The following is a 21460-nucleotide window of genomic DNA, read 5'->3' as shown; positions in this document are numbered from 1 at the left end:
TGACGCCTCCAAATTCTGGCATCTTCAGTGTGCGCCTACGTCATCACGCACTTTCGTTCAGCCTGAGCATGAAAACAATAAACAACCCGTTGACCAGAGGAACCGTAGAGGACCTGTCGCGAATTTGAGTGACATATATTATTAAAGACAGAACCGGAGTGACCATTTTCAACACAAATAATCTCTTGTAAACGCTGCTGTGGACAAACTTACGTCCAAACACGAAGAACCGGGGGATTTTGGTGTCAAAAGACAGGAAGTTAGACGGTTTCACCCGCTCTTGTCCACCCTAGTAGGCTTGTATTTTTGTATTCTCACTTTCACACACTACCGAGGGGGGTTTAAGTCTGTTATGCAGGACTGGTCTCTTGTTCCACCACCTCTCAGCTCCCTCTCCCCGTCTGCTCTGGCCCTATGTCTCGGTGGCTCTTCCCCTGGTCGGGCTCAATAAAGAAACGGGCCTGTCGGTACCTCCTGCAGCACTATCTGGGCCACTTTTTGGAGGAGAGACTCAGTTTGGACCAGCTGAGCTTGGACCTGTACAATGGCAGCGGGGTCATTAGTGAAATTAACCTGGATGTGTGGGTAAGTTTGGGGTAAGACATGCCCAGGCCGGTTTCCTTGTCCCCTTTATTGCCAGTGTTTCGCAATATCTGGACTTGAGTTTGAGATCAACACATCTAGTTGAAGGAGCACTCGTGTTTCCAAAGGTTTGATGACTTGTGCAGAAAAGACTACATCTTAGATTCTCTTCCTGGTCTCGAGACACAGTGACAAAGGTTTACTAACTTTTGCTTTCACATTTTGAGTCTGCACACTTCTGGGGTGTTGTCATCTGGGGGTTGGTGGAAAAGTTGAGAGAAAAACAGTGTAAAAAGTGTTAAAATAAATAATAACAAATAGATAAATTAACAAGTCTAACATTATGATAATTTATTTTAAAATAGATATATTTTACACATTTATAATATAAATTTTTCCAGAGTACAAACTGTGTTTAAAAGTTTAACAAATCAGTCAATATACTACTATTGAAGTATTTAAAATTCTCATTCATATCAATTCATGCATCACCTATTTTCATTATAACATATAGGTCTGTCCTACAGGAAAGAACAGATTATGTTTAATCTGTCTAATATTGTGTTGGTCATATTATACAATGATTTATTGCTTGTCTTTGTTGCATAATACAGAAGATAAAAAATGGGGGCAGATGTGGGGGCATGTTTCATTAATTAACACAACATCCTCCAGTTTCACAGTCATTTTGACATCTTCTGTTCTTCCATGTGATCATTGGACCTTCAGATTCACTAACTATACTCTGAATCTTCTTTTCAGGCAGTCAACGAGTTGTTGGAGTCGTTGGGAGCTCCGCTGGAGATTGTTGAAGGTTTTGTGAACACCATCACAGTGACTATTCCCTGGGCAGCGCTTGTGACAGAACACTGCACCCTTGAAGTCACTGGATTGCAAATAACATGCAGACCCAAATACAGAACCAGTGAGTTCTGTTGACCATTCTTTGTGGACTCGTTTGGTATTTGGTAATATGGTTTGATATTTTATACAGTATTGGGTTACTGCTCAATTATTTGTTCTCTGATCTCTGTTAGACGGAAACTGGGATTCCCAAGGGTGGTCGTCATGCATGACGTCCAGCATGCAGCTGGCCCAGGAGTGCCTGAAGGACCCGCCCGAGGCGTCAGAAGAGCCGCCTGCTCCACTGGAGGGGCTGGAAATGTTTGCACAGACCATCGAGACAGGTGTGTATCAGCTCTTGTGTCTAGTACATTTGTATATTGATTCATGAAGGTAAACTCTCCTAAACTTTCCTTGATATTTGACAGTTGTCACAGGCAGTGGATTTTCATCCATAGCTCTTATTGTTATACAATATTTTTATGTATTTATTTCTATTCTTATTTAGTTTATATATTTAATTTTATATATATATATATTTTTTTTTTTTTTTTATTAAAAGTTTAAAACACCAAATATGTACATTTATTCATGTATATGGTATGCATGGATAATATTCTCTCAGCCAGTGATTATCATTAAATAAGCTTTACATGGTGATTGAGAACCTGATGTGTGGCAGACAACCAGCTTACTGCAATTTATCACATGACCGTGTGTGTGTGTGTGTGTGTGTGTGTTTGCAGTCCTACGTCGAATAAAAGTCACCTTCCTGGACACTATAGTGCGAGTAGAACACCATTCCCTGGACGCTGAGGCTGGGGTTGCCTTAGAGATGCGCATTAAACGGTGAGCCCATGAATTCCACCCTGATACATTTAGGGATGTATTTGGTTTTTGTCTGTTTATTTATAAAGTATGATGAATTAATAGTGTGCCAGCTAATGTAACTCGGTAGATGTGCCATTAATAAATGGGTCAGTATGATGTTTTTGAGAAGAAGTTTCTCATGCTCACCAAGGCTGCATTTATTTAGGGGAAAAAAATAGTAATATTATTAAATATTTTTACACTTCAAAATAACTGTTTTCTATTTCAATATATTTTCAAATGTAAATTAATCCTGTGATGTCAAAGCTGAATTTCCAGCGTCATTACTCCAGTTTTCAGAGTCACATGATCCTTCAGAAATTTTTCTAATATGATGATTTGCTGCCCAATAAACATTTCTTATTATTATCAATATTAGGAACAGTTGTGCTGCTTAATATTCTTGTGGAAACTGCTACAGTTTTTTTGTCAGGATTCTTTGATTAACAGAAACTTTAAAAGAAAATCTTTTTTGAAACATTTTTAAGATCTGGTTTCACAGACAGTGCTTAGAGTAGGCCTTAGTTTTTCAATTAGGACATTTAATTCGCTTTTATAAAAATGCCTTAGAAAAAAAGATCATTACTGGTGTGCATCTTGAGACAAAACAATGGCAGTGACATATTTTAAGATATCTCAGTGTAAGTTGCTTTCAGTTAAAACAGCTCCAACATTTTTGTCTGGGACTAGCTTAAGCCGTGTCTGTGAAACCGGGGGTAGATGTCTTTACTGTCACTTTTTATCAATTTAATCTAAACTAAAGTATTGTACTATGTTATTGTAAAAATACTTAACATTTTTACATTATTTTAGTCGATTCACAGGTTAAGCTAAAAATACTCATTGGCTCATGTGCATTCCATTGTTTGTGACCAAGCTGTATTTTGTCCCCGGTGGTGGTGTGTGGTACTGCAGGGTGGATTATTGTGATGAGGCTGTGAGAGACTCAAACCAGACAGTGCCTGTAGACATCCACCAGCCACCAGCCTTCCTGCACAAGATCCTTCAGCTCAACTCCGTACAGCTGCTCTACGAGACCCTGGGAGGATCACAGGTGAGGAAACCTGTTAGTTAGTGCCAGTGGTGTTTACATTTAGTATGACTCCCCCTTTTTCTGCGTTTCTGTTCCAGCTTGTGTGCTAATCTTACTTTTACTTTAAACTTAATATTGTGTACCACAAATATTGTTGCTATTATGAAAAATCGCTTGTGATGTTCCTTATTTTTAAGGCGCTTTTATTAGCATCTGCTAAACGCATAAATGTTATGGCAAGCATACTTTTCCTGTCTGTAATGGACATTGTCATTCAACTCATCCATTTAGGGGCTGATTAATTCTGATGTCATGGCGAGCAGCAGGGAGACGGATACAACCGATGAAAATGATGAAGATGATGATGATGCCTCCGATGCCCCTCAATCACTGCATCCCACCCAGAAGCCCCCTGAGCCTCTGCTGATTGGACAATGCTCTGGATTCATAGAGACAACAGTCAAAATCAAACAAAATGAAATGCTGCCTGGGCCCAAGGTTTGTGCGCACAATAAGAAATAAAAAATACTTTTGCCATGTTTGTTGTTAGATATATGATGTTAATTAACCAAATAACATTTATAATATTATAGCTGTATATCACTGCCATATGGATACACTCCATTTCGTTGATGCACTCATCTCTGGCAGATAACAGAATACTTCCTAATTGTATCATTTATTTTAAACAAAGCAACTTTACAGAAAATGCTTGAAACTATATGTATTGAACTAGCCTATATGTACTTAAAATATTGAATTGAATTGGAATTGTTATGTGAGATGGACAATCATGATTATTTTGAATCAGATTAAATGATTAGATCATTGCTTGAGCATGCATGTAAGATTTTGATTAATTCAACCCAAAAGATCCATCATTGTTTCATTGTTCACACAGACAACCGTATTCTGAACTTCTTTTTCCTCTTAGTTTGAGTTGGATGGTAAAGTAGGGTGTCTCCACCTGCTGCTGTCCCCCAGTCAGATCACTCAGCTGACAGACCTCCTGTCCTCCCTCTGCATCGAGACATCAGGTAACATGAGCACTCTGATGTGTGTTTGGTCATCGTCTTTTAACATGCGTTATAATTCACTGTCCCTTTTTAAATGCCTTCAAGTATAGTACAAATGAGATTGCATCAGCAATCATCGTGTGGCTGTTTGCACCAGCATGAATTTAGCCATTTTCTTGTATGATTGACAGTGTCCAGTGCTCTTTCTCTCTCTGTTTGTCAGAAGGCAGTGGTGGTGTTGGTCTGTCTGGTGGGGGAGTTTCTAGGCCTCTGGGTTCTGATGATCTGCGATTGATTGAAGAGGATCTTAGTAAGCAGCTGAACACAGAAATGTATGACAGAGACCTGGAGTTGGACTCGGAGCCCTATATCAGCACCATGGTGAACGGAGGTGAGGATAGTCAATATTGTGTTGAGGTTATTATAGATGACTGATTATAATTGTGGGTATGTTCAGAATGGCACACTACTAGATTACTATTTTGCTTTTTTTTTATTTTATATAAAGTTTGGATTAATTATGATTTTTTTTTTTTCTTCAATGTTTTTGAAAAAAGTCTCATGCTCACCAAGGCTGCTCATTTGATCATAAATACAGTAAAAACAGTAGTGTTGTAAATTTATTATTACAATTTAAGAGAACTGTTTTCTATTTAAATATATATTTTTAAATATAATTTATTCCTGTGATGGCAAAGCTAAATTTTAGCATCATTACTCCACTCTTTAGTGTCACATGATCATTCAGAAATAATTCTAATATGCTGATTTGCTGCTCAAGAAACATTTCTTATTATTATCAATGATAAAAAATCTCTGGAACTATTTCTAGTTCTGTGTTTTGTCAGAATTGCTTAACTTTTGTTTGTTATTCTGTGTGTTTTGATCTTGACCCAGACATGTTTTATTCAATGGGTCCTGGCTATATGACCAGCAGTGTGATGTCGACACGCTCTGGAAGTGAATTATCTGACAGCGATATGGAGTCGTCCATTCATAGCCAGAGCAGCCTGGCTCAAACAAACCCTCTGTCTCCACAGGTCAGTACTTATATGTGCAAAGGTGTTTTCTCATCAAATTCAGAGAATGACAAAAAAATGCTTTGTTACAAAAACATTTATACTTTTCTCTCGTTAAGTCACATTAGATTTGTTCTATTGTTTTTTGTTAAAAACAATGAGCTAATACTTCAGTATTATGCATGCAGCTTTTCTGACCACATATTAATTGACCTTTTTTTATTTAGTTGCATGCATAAGTAAATTAGAAAGAAAAAAAAAATACAGATATTGTGACCATACACAGTTCCTGTAGCTCAACAAGTAGAGCATGGTGCTAACAACGCCAAGGTCATTGGTTTTATTCCCAGGGAATGCATGAACTAGTAAACAGTATACCTTTATACAAGTCACTTAGGTTAAAAGCATCTGCTAAATGCATAAACGTATAATACACAGGGTCTAAGATAACACACTTTCCCTTGTACATTCAAATACATTTTTACTTATATAATATATTGATGTTGATCAAGTCCATGGGCCTGTTTTGCATCAGCTACCCATGTATGTATGTGTATGATTGGCCTGCTCTTTATGATGTGTCTCTTACAGGGAATGCTCAACTGTCCTCGTCGTTATCCTGTACCAGGATCCTTATCTAGTTTGCCTCAATGTAGCAGACCTCCAAGTATGTATCTAAACCCGTTTTAAACACACACGTTGTGTATGTCAACTTTTAATCTTGCAATCCATCAACAGTGTTTTTGTTTTTTTTCCCAATAGAACGGTCATCTCGAGACGGCCAATCAGAGCCGATGAAACCAGATTCGTTGCTTCGCCTCTCACTGGGCGGAGTCACCCTGACTCTTTTAGAGCAGGACCCGCCTCCTGGGCCGGATGGGCTCTCCTCATTGGCCGAGGTGTCAAAGATGTTTTTCCGTGAGCTTGCGTTCTTTAAGGACAGCATGTTCAGCGAGAGAGACTTTCAGAACCTGAGAGGAAACTTTGCTAAAGCATGTGCCCACTCCCACATCAGGTACGACAGGAATCAAGTGCTATGCTCACTGATTGTATATGTACGTGCACGCACTTCTTTTGACTTCCTCTGACCTCTGGTCTTCAGGGTGACCGGTGCAGCAGTGCAACTGGCATGTGAGATGCGTAGCGCAGGGCGACACATCCGAGCCACGACCTCCGACCTCTCCTTCAGCAGGCTGGAACTGCTGGAGTGCTTGTGGGACTCGGGCAGTCCGCAGTATACAGAAGTAAACGGCACATCTTCAGACTCTTACTCCCAAATGCTATTATCTATCAGGCTTTCTGGGTTGGGTGATGGGTTTACATTTTTTATTTTCATAGTCCACTCATAAATGTAGTTTATTTTACCAAAATCAGTCCTTATTTATGTATTTGTTAATCTTTACTATAAAGTTCAGCAACCATCTTCCCAAACTTTTCATGAAAAATGCTTATAAACCAGTTGTTGTCAAAAGAGAAGTTTTAAAGCAGGGGTTCTCAACTCTGCCCGTCAGTGTCCACTTTCCTGCAATGGAGTTTTGCTCCAATCCTAATTTAATCAAGTTTTTAAAGCTTAACTCTGCAGGAATGTGGACCTCGAGGGACAGAGTTGAGAAACCCTTGCTTTATAGGCTTCCTGCAGTTTTAGCCAAAATAAAAGAAATGTTGTATGTTTAACATTTTAGAATGAAGAAATTAAGACTAAATTTTAGTTGTACTGTAAATTAAAACAATAATAATTAATTTTTAATTTTTAAATACATTTTTACAGTTAAATATTACAATAGTTATTTACTTTCATGTTTTTATTTAGTAGAAGTACCGGTAGTAGTATTAATAATAATAACCACTAATAATAATAATCAATTAAATCAAACTCATTAACTAATGTTAACGAATTGAGCAATATTGTAAAGTGTTACCATTTTTTAGCTGCCATTTTAAGACTACATGTAAATGACTTATGATTATGATTGGCTGGCCAATCTGGATGGTCAAAACATCCAAACGGCCTTATTACCATAAATGTACCAGTTGTTCACGTTCACCAGATTATTGCAGTGGTGTAATGGTTTAATATAGTCACACTTCAGTAGCTTTGCCAACTGCTCCAGGATAATCTGAAACAGATGTGAATACAGTTTGAGTTATGACAAGTCAGACTTGCAAATCCCCAGCAGGAAACATCTTGCAGGCTGATGACGGTTCTGGAAGAGTTCTTTTGAAATGCATGTGTGTTTCTTCTCCCAGCTTTTGCAGTTCCAGTCAGCGGGTGTCTTCACGATGGGCACCACTGCCAGACCCTGTGCCCAGTTCCACCACAGTCTATCTGAGAAGCACACGCGTAAGGTACTGCAACTTGACAGAGTCTTGTGGGATTGACTTGTGAGAAGTGTTCTTGTCTTTAATACTCTCGCTATGGGTCTACGTTAAACTGTTCTTGCTGTTTTCTGTCGTGTAGAGTGGAAGCAGGCGGCGTGTGGTGCGCAGAGACAGCTCGCTGCGGGTCGAGCTCGGGGAGCTCAGCTCTGAGTTGGACCTTGACATTCTGGGCCGACTGGAGGACATCCTGCAGGCCCTGAGCCACTGTCCATCGCCACCACAAAGAAACACAGCACATGCTGCAGAGGTCACTAGATGCTCCTGTTCAAAAATAACCCATTCCTCACCAAAAAGGCATTCACAATGAAATTGATTGTAATATATAGTGTATTCCTCCACAGTCTCATTTGTTGGAGCTCCACTCTTCTCTCCTGCTTCAATCTCCTTACGCCGTGCTGAAGGTCCGTTTCCCCATCCCTGACCTTCGACCCCCGGGCCTGAGGCGGCCTGTAAGCCAGCGGGCAGTGCGAAGTGAGATCTTGAGTCTGCAGATCTCTAATCTGGAGCTGAAGTCTCAGCAGGGGCCAGACGTTCAGCAGGACGGCCCCTGCAACCCAGGAGCCAAACTTACCAAACTACTAGAGGCCTGTTTCACCGATCTGCACGGTAAAGCATCCAAAGATCATTTAATATTTTCAGTTATATCACATACACAACCACTCAAAAGTTTAAATAAATGAATACTTTTATTCAGCAAGTAGTATGTCTGCCTCAGCCTTATATGCTGAGCTAAATGTCTTTTTTATTTTTTATTATTATTTTATTTTATTTTTACAAATTAAATTAAAGCTGCAGTCCGTCGTTTTTCCTCTTTGTCGCCATCTCTGTTAGAAATCTGCAATTGCAGTTATTCGCGGAATTATTAACTGTGCGTGGGTAGTAAATCGGCATGAAACAGCGCGGATGAACACAATGTATTGAGGCTGCCGCGTCGCTGTGGATACTGTAACGTTACTGTCATCAGCAATCTCAGAGTATACTTTTTGAAAGTTTCAACATTAGAATTTTCATCGGAAAATGTCATCTGAACAAGTAAGTAACATTCACTTTTGTTCTGACCAAATTCGGGGGGTGGGGGGAAGCATTGCAGTAACGTTAGGCTATATCATGCTGATTAATTCTAACGATTGCTTATATCACGTCAAAACGTGAAAAATATATATTTTTTCTGTAGCCACTCTGAAGTCCGAAGTCTTTGGGGTTTACAACTGGTGAATATCCAGTTGTCACTGGTGATTGTCGCTTTAAACTTTCGGGATCCGCCATACCAAGTGCTAAGCTAAATCTCCACCTCCATCATCCACACACGCTAGCCGGGGACTCCTTCTCTATGTGTACAGAAATGACGCAAAGACATGCTCGAAATTCCCGCGGAAATCCACCAGTACCACTGGAATTAAAATCATTATTACAAGCTTTCCGTTTTGAATCGAGGTAAGGCAAGCAGATCGTTTTGAACACTGGCTGGTTACGTTTTTTTTCAAAAATGTCTTTTTTGATATTTTTAAACCCAAAAAAGTGCCGGACTGCAGCTTTAAATTCCCATTCCCATTTACTTTTTAAAGTGGCTGGTAAATGTTTGCTGTTAGTTTCTGTTAGATTTTGTTTCTGTTTATATTTTTTCTATGGTCTAGTGTTGAGGATTCAATGTTGTTTTCTTTCTATATTAATTTGATGTGTGTTTGTGTGTGTTTTTAGGAGTGTATGAAGGCTGGGAGGGAGAAGCATTTCCCTGTATCCGTGTGCAGAAGAGCCCAGATCCGCAGAACCCTGATGGCATTCCCAGGTGAGTCAGTGAGTGTATCTGTGTCTGAGATTATGCTTTGGGTAAAATATAATACAATATGTTATACAAATCTTTAGAATCTTAGCTCCCTCTCTTTTCCACCTGTAGGATTCAGGTGCGAGTGAGTGAGGGAGCGGGATCTGAAGGTGTGGGTGTGTGTGAAGTGGTGAACAGGGATCTGGGGCTGGGCTCCATGTCTCTGGAGAGCCCATGTGAACTACGAGAGAAAAATAGCTCGCCCTTCTCATCCAATCGCACCATGTTTGAGACGGAAGAGGTATGTCCAGTCTGTCTTTCTTTCATTCATTCTTAAACTTCACTCATTCTCTGTCTCCTTCTCAGATGGTGATCCCAGCTGACCCAGAGGAAATGGAAGAGTTTCAGTCTCAGTGTATATGTCAGTGTCAGTATGTGGTTGATATCACGTTTCCTGTAGCTTACATCCTTCTGCCCAGTAAAGAGGCTTTTCTGAGCATCTATAACAGGTATCGTTCAACACTTACACATTCAAAAGAACATTGATTTCAAATACCCTTTTCAGCATAAATTAACATTTCAGATTATATGCATGTTGTCAGGTACAAAATTAACTTTTTTTTTTTTTCTTTTTTTTTTTGCCAGCCAATCCTTTGTATTTTCCCAAATAAACTATAACAAATTTCTTGAACTCTTTCCAGGATAAATAATGATCTGTTGATGTGGGAGCCTCCTCCACCTCCTCCGTCCACTCCTCCAGCTCCTCCTCCTTCTTTTCAAAGTTCACGTAGTCCCTCCCACCAGCACAGACCTGAAGAGGATGAATTTTACCTCTGTAAATCTGCATTCAGGCTGGGTTAGTCATGACCATCTGTTTCATATTTCAAATTATGAACATTTTGGCTCAGGGTTATTTTAGTATTATTTATATACTATCAAAGTGTATATTCATATTTTGAATTTCAATTAATTGTCATGGTTTTTTGATTGTCGAGTAAAAAAAAAAAAATGTCATTCAATATTTAGATTTTGTTTTAGTTAACAATAACTGTTTTGGATTGTGCTGTGTTGAAAATCCTTTACCTAATCCTTTACCTAAGCATTAAAAAAATTATCTGCATTTGAAATTGCTGGTAAATCTCCCATTATGCTAAATTATCAAATATTGGATTCAATCTTTTTGTCTTTCAATAAGCACAAGTTTTTAGCACAAGAGCTGACTGATCGTAGGCCTCATTGTTCTGAGCTTGATCTTGATTTCTTTGAGTGAAAAAAGTACACAAGCTTATTCACCTCAAAAAAAAAAAAAAACTGAGGTGCATAAGCTTCAATAAAGTTACAAGGTGGGGAATGTAAAAAAAAAAAAAAAGATATACCCTTTGTGAGCAAAGTAAGTAAATTTAGTCCAATGCGATAACATTAACTAGCATTTTCTGATCAAATTGACCGAAACACAACATGAGGGTTAAAAATTAATTCCTAGTCTTTTCACTTATGCCAGAATCTGACTCTGAGGAGGAGGAGCCTCAGTTCTACTCAGCCAAGCAATCAAAAAGAAGGAAACACTCAGAGCCTCAGTCCAGCCACGCATTGAGTCTGCTCTGTTTAACAGTGCTGATTGGAAAAGGCCGCCTTCAAGCCATGACAGACAGCAAGGTAAATTAAATGAAAAATTGCATGATACATTGGTGTGGCTTTGGTGTAGAGTTTGAAAGCAACATTTCAGAAGTAGACACCAATACCAGTGAAATGTAACTTATTCAATTCACATTTCACAAATCCAATTTTGATACCATTTTAAGAATGAAGCTGGACGTAAAGTGGACCTCTGTCATGGAGAACTCATTTTGGACTTGGAAGGGGGGAGGATTTTTAGTGTGACGCAACACCAGAACAATCCCAATCTCAACTTCCTGACCATAGAGAGCAAAAGAGTGGAGCTGTATCATAAAGGTAAGCTGTTAAAACTCTTCCTGTAGTTTTTGCATGGGGGGGGGGTGTTCTGAAATGACATGATTTGTGTGTCTTTTGCTCTTTATACAGCGGAGGTGCCAGACTCCCCTATTCCTGTGAAACTGGAAATGCCCAGGTTCACTTCCCCAGGTCATCTGGACCCTACCATTTACCCCACAGAGGTGGGGGTGAGCAGCGTCAGTGGCCGAGAAACCGGCGTTCAGATGCTGTCAACTGCCATTAAAATCACATTAGATCTTGAAAGGAATGTCAAGGTTAGTGCATTTACTTTATCAGCATACATACAGCATACTTGCAAAATGTGAACTATATTACAGCACTATTCTGATTTGCTAAATGTGACTATTAGGCATTAAGATATTATAAACATTAACATGTGTACTGTGACAATTATTATTTCATCTGCTTTTCGCATCTGTCGATTCTGTATATAATATTTGTTGTTTTTTGTTTGTTACCTATAATCAAATTCATCTCATTTTCTCTGTAGGAGTTTGTGGTTGCACTGCGACTCCATGGTGCTACTTTACGACATCACATGGCGTTGACCAATCACAGCTGGCATGAGCAGGTACCTGTTGGGAATTAGATGCGTACTTTAAACAGGCGTGTGGATCTGTCATGACCGTCCGGCTGATGTGTCTCTCTTCATTCTCTATTCAGATTGTTGATTTCCTTGATGTCACCGATGATGACATTTTAGGCTACACCCCACCTGCCGTCATCACAGTTCTTCACACACACCTGGCCACCTGTGCAGTGGACTACAGGTATTGTAGTAACACTGAATGTTTGGAGAAGTCTGACAAATGCTCTTTGTTCTTTCTGTCAACTTTCTTTTGTCTTTTCTCCCTCCAGGCCTCTTTATCTTCCTCTGCGAGTTTTGTTTACAGCGGAGTCCTTTTCTTTATCCAGCAACATCATTGTGGACACCGCAACCTTTCACCTCAGGTACTGGTGACTGTAGTGTGATCCTAAACGCTTGCACGAACATTAATTGATTGGATCTAACCACTCTGATATCTACTTTTAGGTTTATCTTGGATGACTCTGCATTGTACCTGTCTGATCAATGTGAAAGTGATACGGTGGATTTAAGGCGAGGTACAGAACAAGCATAGCTTTTAAAATTTGAATTTGCATTAATGCCTAAAGGTGGGCCACCTCTAATTGTATTGTTTTTGTCTGTCTCAGACTATGTTTGTGTGTTAGACATTGATCTGCTGGAACTGGCCATAACGACTTGGAAAGGAGCTGACTCAAGTAAACTGGTTAGTTTCCTGCTTAAAGATTTCATAGCATTTGACTTATTTTGATTTGATTTACTTTATTAATCCCCCAGGGGGAAATTTATATGTCACAGCAGCACAAAAATACAATGAATAAATAAACAACAAACAACATATACAACAGCAACAAGTCTTGTTCTCAAGTATATGTTTTTCAAAGCATTATGTTTACCGGTATATACGACCTGGATAAAAAAAAAAAAAAGTATATCATCTTATATAAATATTTATTTATTTTAGTTCATATATGACTTGCAGTGCTTTTTTATTTTTTATAATTGAAATAACTTCAAATAAGAGTGTTATATAGGTAGTTGGCCAGTAACTTCACCAGTAAACATCAATATTTTGGGTTATTTATTTATTTATGTAAAATAATATTGCTGGACTCCACAGAAGCTGCTTAAAATGTAATGTCAACTACTCACAAATGCTTCTGATTTAGTTTTTTTATCTTCCATTTTGTTAATAACTATCTGTCTTTATGAATATTTCCAGACTCAGCCGCTGTTTGAGCTTCGTTGTTCTAATAATGTAGTTCACGTGCACACCTGTGCGGACTCGTGCGCTGCTCTAGTGAACATGCTGCAGTACCTGGTTTCCCAGGGCGATCTACACCCTCCCCCTCGCCACACATCCCCCACGGAGATCGCCGGACAGAAACTTCTGGTGAGATTTGTCGTTTAAAGTTGTACTATAGCTTCTTTCCCCCTGCTTGTTTTCAACTCTAAAATGTCTGTCTTTTAGCTGTCAGAAAGTCCCGCATCCCTTCCGTCCTGCCCACCAGCAGAGACCGCAGAGATTAACCAGTGCGACCTCACAGATGCCTTGATTGACACTGAGAGAATCCTTCAGGAAGAGACGCAAGATTCTGGTGAGACTTTGTCAGTTGTTTATATAGATCTAAGAAATATCCGGAAAAGAACATGTAGAAATCAGTTAATGTTTTGTTTTATGACTAATATTTTATAGATTTTAAAAAAGTATAATTTTAGAATATATTAAGAGTTTGTGGTTGGTAATATGTTTATGAAAGAAGTTTCTAATGCTCAACAAGGCTGCATTTTTATGATAAAAAAATACAGTAAAAACAGAAATATTTTCACTTCTGTTCATAATAGGATGATTGTTGTTTGTTTGTCACCTATAAGTATTCATCTTATTTTCTCTGTAGGAGTTTCTGGTCGCACTGCGACTAAATTGTTTTATATGAATATATTAAGACTAGTTTGTGGTCGGTAATATGTTTTTGAAAGAAGTTTCTAATGCTCACCAAGGCTGCATTTTTATGATAAAAAATACAGTAAAACAGCAATGTTGTGAAATATTATCAAATATAATTTTCATGATAAAAAAATAAAATAAAAACAGCAATATTGTGAAATATTATTACTATTTAAAATAACTGTTTTCTATTGTAATATATTTTCTGTTTTGGCAAAGCTGAATTTTCAGCATCATTACTCCAGTCTTCAGTGTCACATGATTCTTCAGAAATCATTCTAATATGTTGATTTGCTGCTCAAGAAACATTTCTTATTATTATTATCGATGTTTTAAACAGTCGTGCTGCTTCATGTCAAAAAACTATACTGTCACTTTTGGTCAATTTAATGCATCCTTGCTGAATACAAATATTAATTTCTTGACCTTTGAATGGTATGGATTAATGGTTATTAAAATTTGTGTATTTGCCCGGCAGGTTCTCCTTCCATCCGACGAGCCTCACCTGCCTCAGTCTATCTGTTCCCGGGAGAAGCCCCTAAGCTCCGCCCCTCTGTTCTAGAAGGGGAGGAGTCTGATATTGATGGACTGGTCACCACGGCTTTGGAAGCTCATGCAGATATTATGTCAGAGGAAGGCTCAGAGGGATCCACCGACAACGATGATTTCTGCATCCTAGAGGCTCCTGGGATGGGCATCCCAGTATGTACCCTCATTTTTAATGTTCTTTTAAGTTGCTTTGAAAAAAGAAAAATGGGTGTAGAATTATTTTATTTTTTTTATTAGAAAGACTGAAATAATATTTACTTTTTAATTACAACTTAGAAAAAACTATTTTTTACACCTTAGTTCTTTTTTGTCCTTTTCTTTCTTGTATAAGTTAATAACTTACCTCTCTGATAGCCTAGAGACGGTGAGCCTGTGGTGACCGTGCTCTCCCAGGGTCTTATAAAGGTGCGAGATGGATACTACTCGCGGCCACGGGGCAGTTCAGATCTGCTACGCGCCCCAGCCCGTTTCCCAGTGCCTCAGAGCAGAGTGGTGCTTCGAGAGGTGTCCGTTGTCTGGCACCTGTACGGTGGCAAAGACTTTGGCGGCAAACCCAGCTCAGCCCATACACCACACAGCCATAAGTAAGTCTAGCAGAAGGTCTGAGAAGAGAGAATTTCAGGGTGCTTGGTTTGATTGGCTGGTCCGAACCTGTGTCCGATTGCGCTCCCCCTTTATGAATTTTGACTGCTTTCTCATCCCCAAAATGCTCCAGAGTTAGGCCCTGTCCCAAATGCGGACTCCGAGGAAGACCGCGAGTGCTTAGGGTGCCATTTGGGACAGGGCCTTAGTTCTAGGGGTGGTTAATCTGTCTGATTTCCCGATTCGATTCGATTACGATTATTGAAGTCCCGATTCGATTACAGTCGATTTTCGATTATTAACGATTCTCGATTAGCGATTATTGATTTTCCATTTCACAACAGTAAATTCACTACAGTAAAAATCACAACAATAACAAATTATAACAAACTTCAACATATTCTGAATCTCTATTAACATAAAATACGGATGTCCACGCATCACATGTTACAGCTATCCTACCCGCTTTCTTCAGTGATTCCATGACTTCGGTTTTGGTCTTGTTGTAGAGTGTGGGGATCGCTGTGTCTGTAAAATATCTCCGAGATGGGACGTCCCTGGTTCTCAACGACTGGCAATAGAAGTTCAATAAAAGTTGCGGGTGGAAGCTTTGACAATATTGTTTCCACGCTTCAGAGTTCCGTCTTTTGCGTTTCGTCAATATTCCGTTATTATCGATTTTCAAAAAAAAAATTATCGTTTTTTTTTTTTTTTAAATCGATTTTTGGCATTTGTGAATCGATTCAGAATCGTCCACGTCCGCATCGCGATGCATCTAAGAATCGATTTTTTCCCCCACCCCTACTTAGTTCACAATCGATCTGGCAATCTCGAACCGATCGTTTTAGTGCGGATCCAAGCGTGATCCAGGCGCTGAAACAAATGCTCTAAACAAGCCAGGTGTGAAAATTCCTCTCAAGGTTGTTTGTGTCTCTCAGGGTTCGCTCAGCTGCTCCCGGAGCCCGTGGTTCTCCCTCCCGTTCAGCAGTGCCCTCACGGCCCCAGAACTCTTGGCGGTGGGTTGGAGGAAGTGGGCGGCAGCACACACTGCTCATGGAAATACAACTGACAAAGGTATATTGTACTGAAAAAAGCCATTTGAGGATTCAGAAAGCCTTGTTTCTAACTTCTTTCTCTCTCTTCAGGTCAGTTTCCAGCATGAGACGTACCCAGTGGTGACGCCCCCTGCTGCAGGACTGGATGCAGAAGGATTAGGCCTTGGGGAGCAGCCTATTTCCCGCCAGGTGTTTATCGTCCAGGAACTTGAGGTGCGAGACCGTCTGGCTTCCTCGCAAATCAACAAGTTCCTGTACCAGTACACCAGTGAGAGCATGCCGCGCAGAGCCCACTCCAACATGGTGAGTTACAGAGAGGAATAGGAAGAAAATAAGGTCCTGCTTGTGCTTGTGTTCTCACCTGTCCCACTCGCTGCTGTAGTTGACAGTGAAAGCGCTACAGGTGATGCCTGAATCAGGTCTGGGTGGACCGGAGTGCTGTCTGAGAGTCAGTCTGTTACCGCTGCGTCTCAATATCGACCAGGTACTCATTACTCATTATATAACAGAATTTTTTAGCATAGAGCAAATACTGTTTTATATCAGGCTCGGTAAACGCCAAATACACATTTGTTTTCATTTCCCAGGATGCACTTTTCTTCTTGAAGGACTTTTTCAGTAGCATGGCTGCAGGAGTTAATCCTTACTTACCCGTCGACCCTGCAGCTGAGGGTAAGTCTGCCCCCTGGAATAGATTCGTTTTTTAATTTTTTTATTACTATTTAGATTTAATTTATTTAAATTTCTGTTTTAGTTTTTAGTTTAGTTCAGTTTTTTATTTTCAGTTTGTAATTGTCAGTGCTTCAACTTATTCCAGTTAGCTAAGGCAACATTTCTAATTTTCTTTTAGTTTAAGTTTGTCATCTAATATTGACATTTTATTTCAGTGAACAAAAAAAAATGTTTTAGTTAAATAAAAACCCTGATATGTATATGTATTTAAATGTATAATTTTAATTGCACCCATTTTTTTATTTTTTTATTTTAAATTGACTTGTGTACTGTTGCCATTTGTGTGATCTTCATTTGTGATCTTCTGATCCCAGTGAGGACTGACGCTCCTCAGAAGGCTTCAGACGACACCGATCCTGCCTCTGGATTGGGCCATGATCTCGCTGCTTCTGTAGAAACAACCTTTAGTGAGCAGAGTTCCTCCTCCGCTGGCTCCTCGTCCTCCTCTGACCAACCCATCTACTTCAGGTAGAAGATCTGACGTCAAACTGCATGACAAAGCAAATGTCTAAAATCAGAATGAATGTCTGTTCACACTCTTTCTCTTTTAGAGAGTTTCGTTTTACCTCTGAAGTTCCCATCTGGCTGGACTATCAAGGAAAGCATGTAGTTATTGAGCAGGTTGGTGATCACCTATATAAAATAACTGATGTTCATGTGGTCATAAAGCCAGTTTATCTGTGTAGTTTGAGTGCTGAACCTTAAAACAACAACATAAGCTGTCCCAGTTTTTCTGAATAATATCAGTGGTTTGTTTAGTTTAACTGCTGTTATCATCTCTGGTTTCATAGGGAACATTTGCAGGCATTCTTATTGGTCTGGCCCAGCTGAACTGCTCTGAACTGAAGCTGAAGAGGTTGTGCTGCAGACATGGGTAAATCTTCGTCTTCGTCTTTACTTTTTACCTGCGTTACTGTTTTAATCTAGATCTGTGAGTTGTTGTTTTGTCTCAGGCTGCTGGGTGTTGATAAGGTGATTCAGTACGCAGTGAATGAGTGGCTTACTGACATCAGGAAGAACCAGCTGCCGGGGATTCTGGGAGGTGTAGGTCCCATGCATTCTGTCGTACAGCTCTGTGAGTACGATATGTCTTATTTCTGTGCAGTACTGTGTCGTCTCAAGTGCTCTGGCTTTTTTTCCCCCAGTGATGTTGGAATTGAATGGCCATCAGATTAATCTTGCATATTCAGATTGAATGCAATCAAGTTTTCTGTCCTCTGCAGTCCATGGTGTACGTGATCTGTTCTGGATGCCCATTGAGCAGTACCGAAAGGACGGACGCATTATCCGAGGCCTCCAGAGGGGGGCGGCATCATTCGGCACCTCTACAGCCTCTGCTGCCCTAGAGCTCAGCAACAGACTAGTGCAGGCAATTCAGGTAATACACACACACACACACACATATAACCAATCATACTCTAAACTACTGTTTATAGATATATAATATAATAAATAAATAAAAAATTATGAATGTTGTGTTATGTTTACCCCAAATATAATCACTGGTAATCATACTCCAAACTACTGTTTATTTATATATATATATATATATATATATATATATATAAAAACAATTTTTTTTTTTTTTTTTTATGAAAGTTGAATGTTGTTTCTGTTTATATTATTATTTTAATAGATTTTAAATAGATTTTAGTAGATATTTTTATTAGATTTTTTTTTTTTTAAATGATATTTATATATTTTATATTTTAAATTACAATTAATTATATTTTAATTATTAATATTTTATAATATTACTTGTTGGTTTTCCATGTTACTAGATATATTTCATTAGATTTTGCATTATTTTATAGATTTTTCAAAATTACATGTATTTATTTTTGTATTATATTTATGTGCATCATTTGTATATCATATTATATTTACCATGTTACTAGATACGCTGAATTAGTTTTTTTTTTATAGATATTTTTTAATTTAATTAAATTATTTATTATAGTAGTATGTATCATTTATGTGTTTATTTGTGTAAAACCTTATTTATTATATTGCATAATTGTATTTTTTAATGTTCATTATTATTTGTTGCTGGTTTACCATGTTACTAAATATTTTACTAAATATTTATTTATTTGTATTATATTTATATGTATCATTTTGGTTTTGTTACATTTTTATAGTTATATTTATTGTATATTTTTTTCATCCTTTTTTAGTTGCTGTCTACCTTGTTGCTAGATATTTTTAATTTAATGTTTATCCGTCGCACCACACAGTAAAAAAAAATAATAATAATATTAACCTAATGTAATATAATAAGAAGCCTATTGCCTGTGTATTTCTAGGCCACCGCTGAGACGGTGTATGACATCTTATCTCCAACCCCACCTCTAACACGTTACATCACTGAGGGACGCCCCACTCCCCGTCCCAGACGCACCCCTCAACCAGCTGACCTCAGAGAGGGTGTGGCCAAGGCCTATGACACTGTCAGAGAGGTACGTCCCTATATTATTACAAACATGTTAATCTCTGTGACCATTCAATTTAATAAATGGGGTATTATATAAAGTGTTTTGCTTATTCAACTCATCTTATATTGCCGTCTTTGCTTTCCCAGGGTGTGATTGACACCGCTCAGACTCTGTGTGATGTTGCGTCTCGTGGACATGAGCAGAAAGGTCTTCCTGGAGCAGTGGGCGGGGTTTTGCGCCAGATCCCGCCCACTGTGGTCCGTCCACTTATAGTTGCCTCAGAGGCCACTTCAAACCTACTGGGAGGAATGCGGAACCAAATTAAACCAGATGCGCGGAAAGAGGACTTCTTAAAATGGCGCACCGAAGTTGGCCAAGAATGAGATTGACGGGCGTTATTGGAGTCTGATTTTTGTTAGTATGAATGTGATTTGTGAGTTCATCTGTGAGTATCAATGCAAAAACAAAGGAGAAAAAAAATGATAATTGAACCATTTTTTTAAGTGGCTTCCACATAGTTGCACACTTTGTTTCATGCAATGCAAATGTTTTCCACTTGCACTTTTGCTAGAAGCGAGCGCTCTAGACCGCCAAGTGCAGCTCAGTCTCATCTTGTCGTATTGAAACGTATGCAATCATATCAGTCTGTAACTTTACCTGTGAGCTCAAGACGAGATGTTTCCACCTCTGAAATACGCATTTAACATCTGATTGAATTGATACTCTCCCTCTGAAGTATTATAAACATAATGTTGAATTTCTTATTTAGGTAAGGTGAACGGCTCATTAAATACATTGAGGTGGCCTTACCATACGTTTCACTTAACACTAGGAAAGTGATTCTTCTTGACCACTTGTGTTTTAAACACAGTCCTCTATCTTGATGTCTTTGTGCCATAATTATACTGCATTGACATTATAAAGATCTAATTTTAAACTGTCCTGTTGAACTCTTTCTTAAAGCCTAAACTAATGCATTGATTATTTGAGCGGTGCAATCAGTCCCAGAGTCTCTGTACGGGAACGATCACTCTTGTTTTCTATTCCTCCTCTCTTCTTTCAGAATGTGATGAAGAATTGTTGTCTTGTCTTTTTTCTTGGTGAATCTTGCAAAACGCCCAGGGCTGGGTTTCTCAAAAGCATTGTGAGCGAAATTGCTTCCACAAATCTACTTATGCTTATGATGCTTTTGGGAAACAAAGCCCAGGTCATATTTCACCTCAAAATAAAAACATATGTCATTTATTTAGTAATTCGATTTGGCATAAAAGAAAATGAAGCCTGTTTTAGAATTTCTTACATTGTGACATTATTTTCTTTGCAATTTGCATATATTGTACATTTAATTCTCCTGATTCTCATTTTCAATGGTAATTTTCATTTCTGTATTTTAATCAGCATAAAGGCAGTACAACAAACACCCTCATTATATATAAATACTTAATATATCATTATTTTTTCATGCCAATAATGAGAATTGTAGAGAGAAATCTGCTAAATTGTCAATAAAATGTCACAATGCAAACTTTTATTTTCTAAAATAGAATTTTCTTTCCTTTATTTTTGTGGTGAAATATGCCCAGATGTGCTCTTGACAGATTCAGACTTTTACCTCTCATTTACTCCTAAATCAAACATGCTTGCTTTCATCTCATTAGTTGCCTTCCTACATGTTTTAAACATTTTATTTCATATTTGTGATAATGGCTAGTGAAATGTAAAAACTGATGATGTTGAGCATTTGATGTACTTGATGCGCATGAAAAAGCGGTGGGCAGTTGGTCGGTTGACAAAGGGCTTGTGGGTAATGTTACATTCACTTATTTGTTTTTTGTTAATGGCATAACTGTGTAAGGGAAGTGAGTTTTTTCCGTGTGTTTTTATGTGTCTAAGTATGTACAGTGTGTGTTCTGAGTGAGTGTGTAAGGACATGCATGTTTGTGTACTATTGATGGTTGACTGGCCGGCTATGTGATTCATAGCTATCAGTGAGTTTCTTCTGTAATTACAACTATATCATACGCTGTAAGAATTACCTGTATAGTACCAAGACAATGTGTAAACAAATTAATACAAAAAAAAAGAAATAAAAATGTGCATTTGAAAATTATTGTAA

General features: G+C 38.5%; 1 protein-coding gene across 2 annotated transcripts; it reads left to right on the top strand.

The window, feature by feature from the left end:
* The first annotated feature begins 37 nt into the window (after positions 1 to 37).
* atg2a (autophagy related 2A) lies at positions 38 to 21455 on the top strand. 2 transcript variants are annotated; one of them, XM_079631360.1, is made up of 42 exons: positions 38 to 585; positions 1345 to 1507; positions 1620 to 1769; positions 2172 to 2274; positions 3211 to 3349; positions 3620 to 3826; positions 4263 to 4365; positions 4571 to 4735; positions 5242 to 5384; positions 5955 to 6030; positions 6126 to 6378; positions 6466 to 6607; positions 7611 to 7709; positions 7822 to 7989; positions 8084 to 8348; positions 9441 to 9528; positions 9637 to 9805; positions 9871 to 10013; positions 10206 to 10360; positions 11006 to 11160; positions 11307 to 11457; positions 11548 to 11732; positions 11969 to 12049; positions 12142 to 12248; positions 12337 to 12429; positions 12512 to 12582; positions 12673 to 12749; positions 13266 to 13436; positions 13515 to 13641; positions 14470 to 14693; positions 14895 to 15124; positions 16061 to 16196; positions 16268 to 16480; positions 16560 to 16661; positions 16765 to 16849; positions 17224 to 17377; positions 17461 to 17530; positions 17701 to 17783; positions 17863 to 17984; positions 18133 to 18287; positions 19216 to 19368; positions 19491 to 21455. In XM_079631360.1, exons 1-42 carry the CDS (start codon positions 415 to 417, stop codon positions 19725 to 19727), a joined length of 6084 nt encoding a protein of 2027 aa, XP_079487486.1. In that variant the 5' UTR covers positions 38 to 414; the 3' UTR covers positions 19728 to 21455. The 2 variants fall into 2 exon arrangements, with proteins under 2 accessions (XP_079487486.1, XP_079487485.1); XM_079631359.1 differs by having other exon boundaries at positions 4568 to 4735.
* The last annotated feature ends 5 nt before the right edge of the window (positions 21456 to 21460 follow it).

The sequence above is a fragment of the Phoxinus phoxinus genome, assembly GCF_949152265.1.
Source record: "Phoxinus phoxinus genome assembly, chromosome: 12".
Lineage (NCBI taxonomy): Eukaryota > Metazoa > Chordata > Actinopteri > Cypriniformes > Leuciscidae > Phoxinus > Phoxinus phoxinus.
The sequence above is the reverse complement of the archived record's forward strand: the minus strand, read 5'-3'. Positions and strand labels throughout refer to the sequence as shown.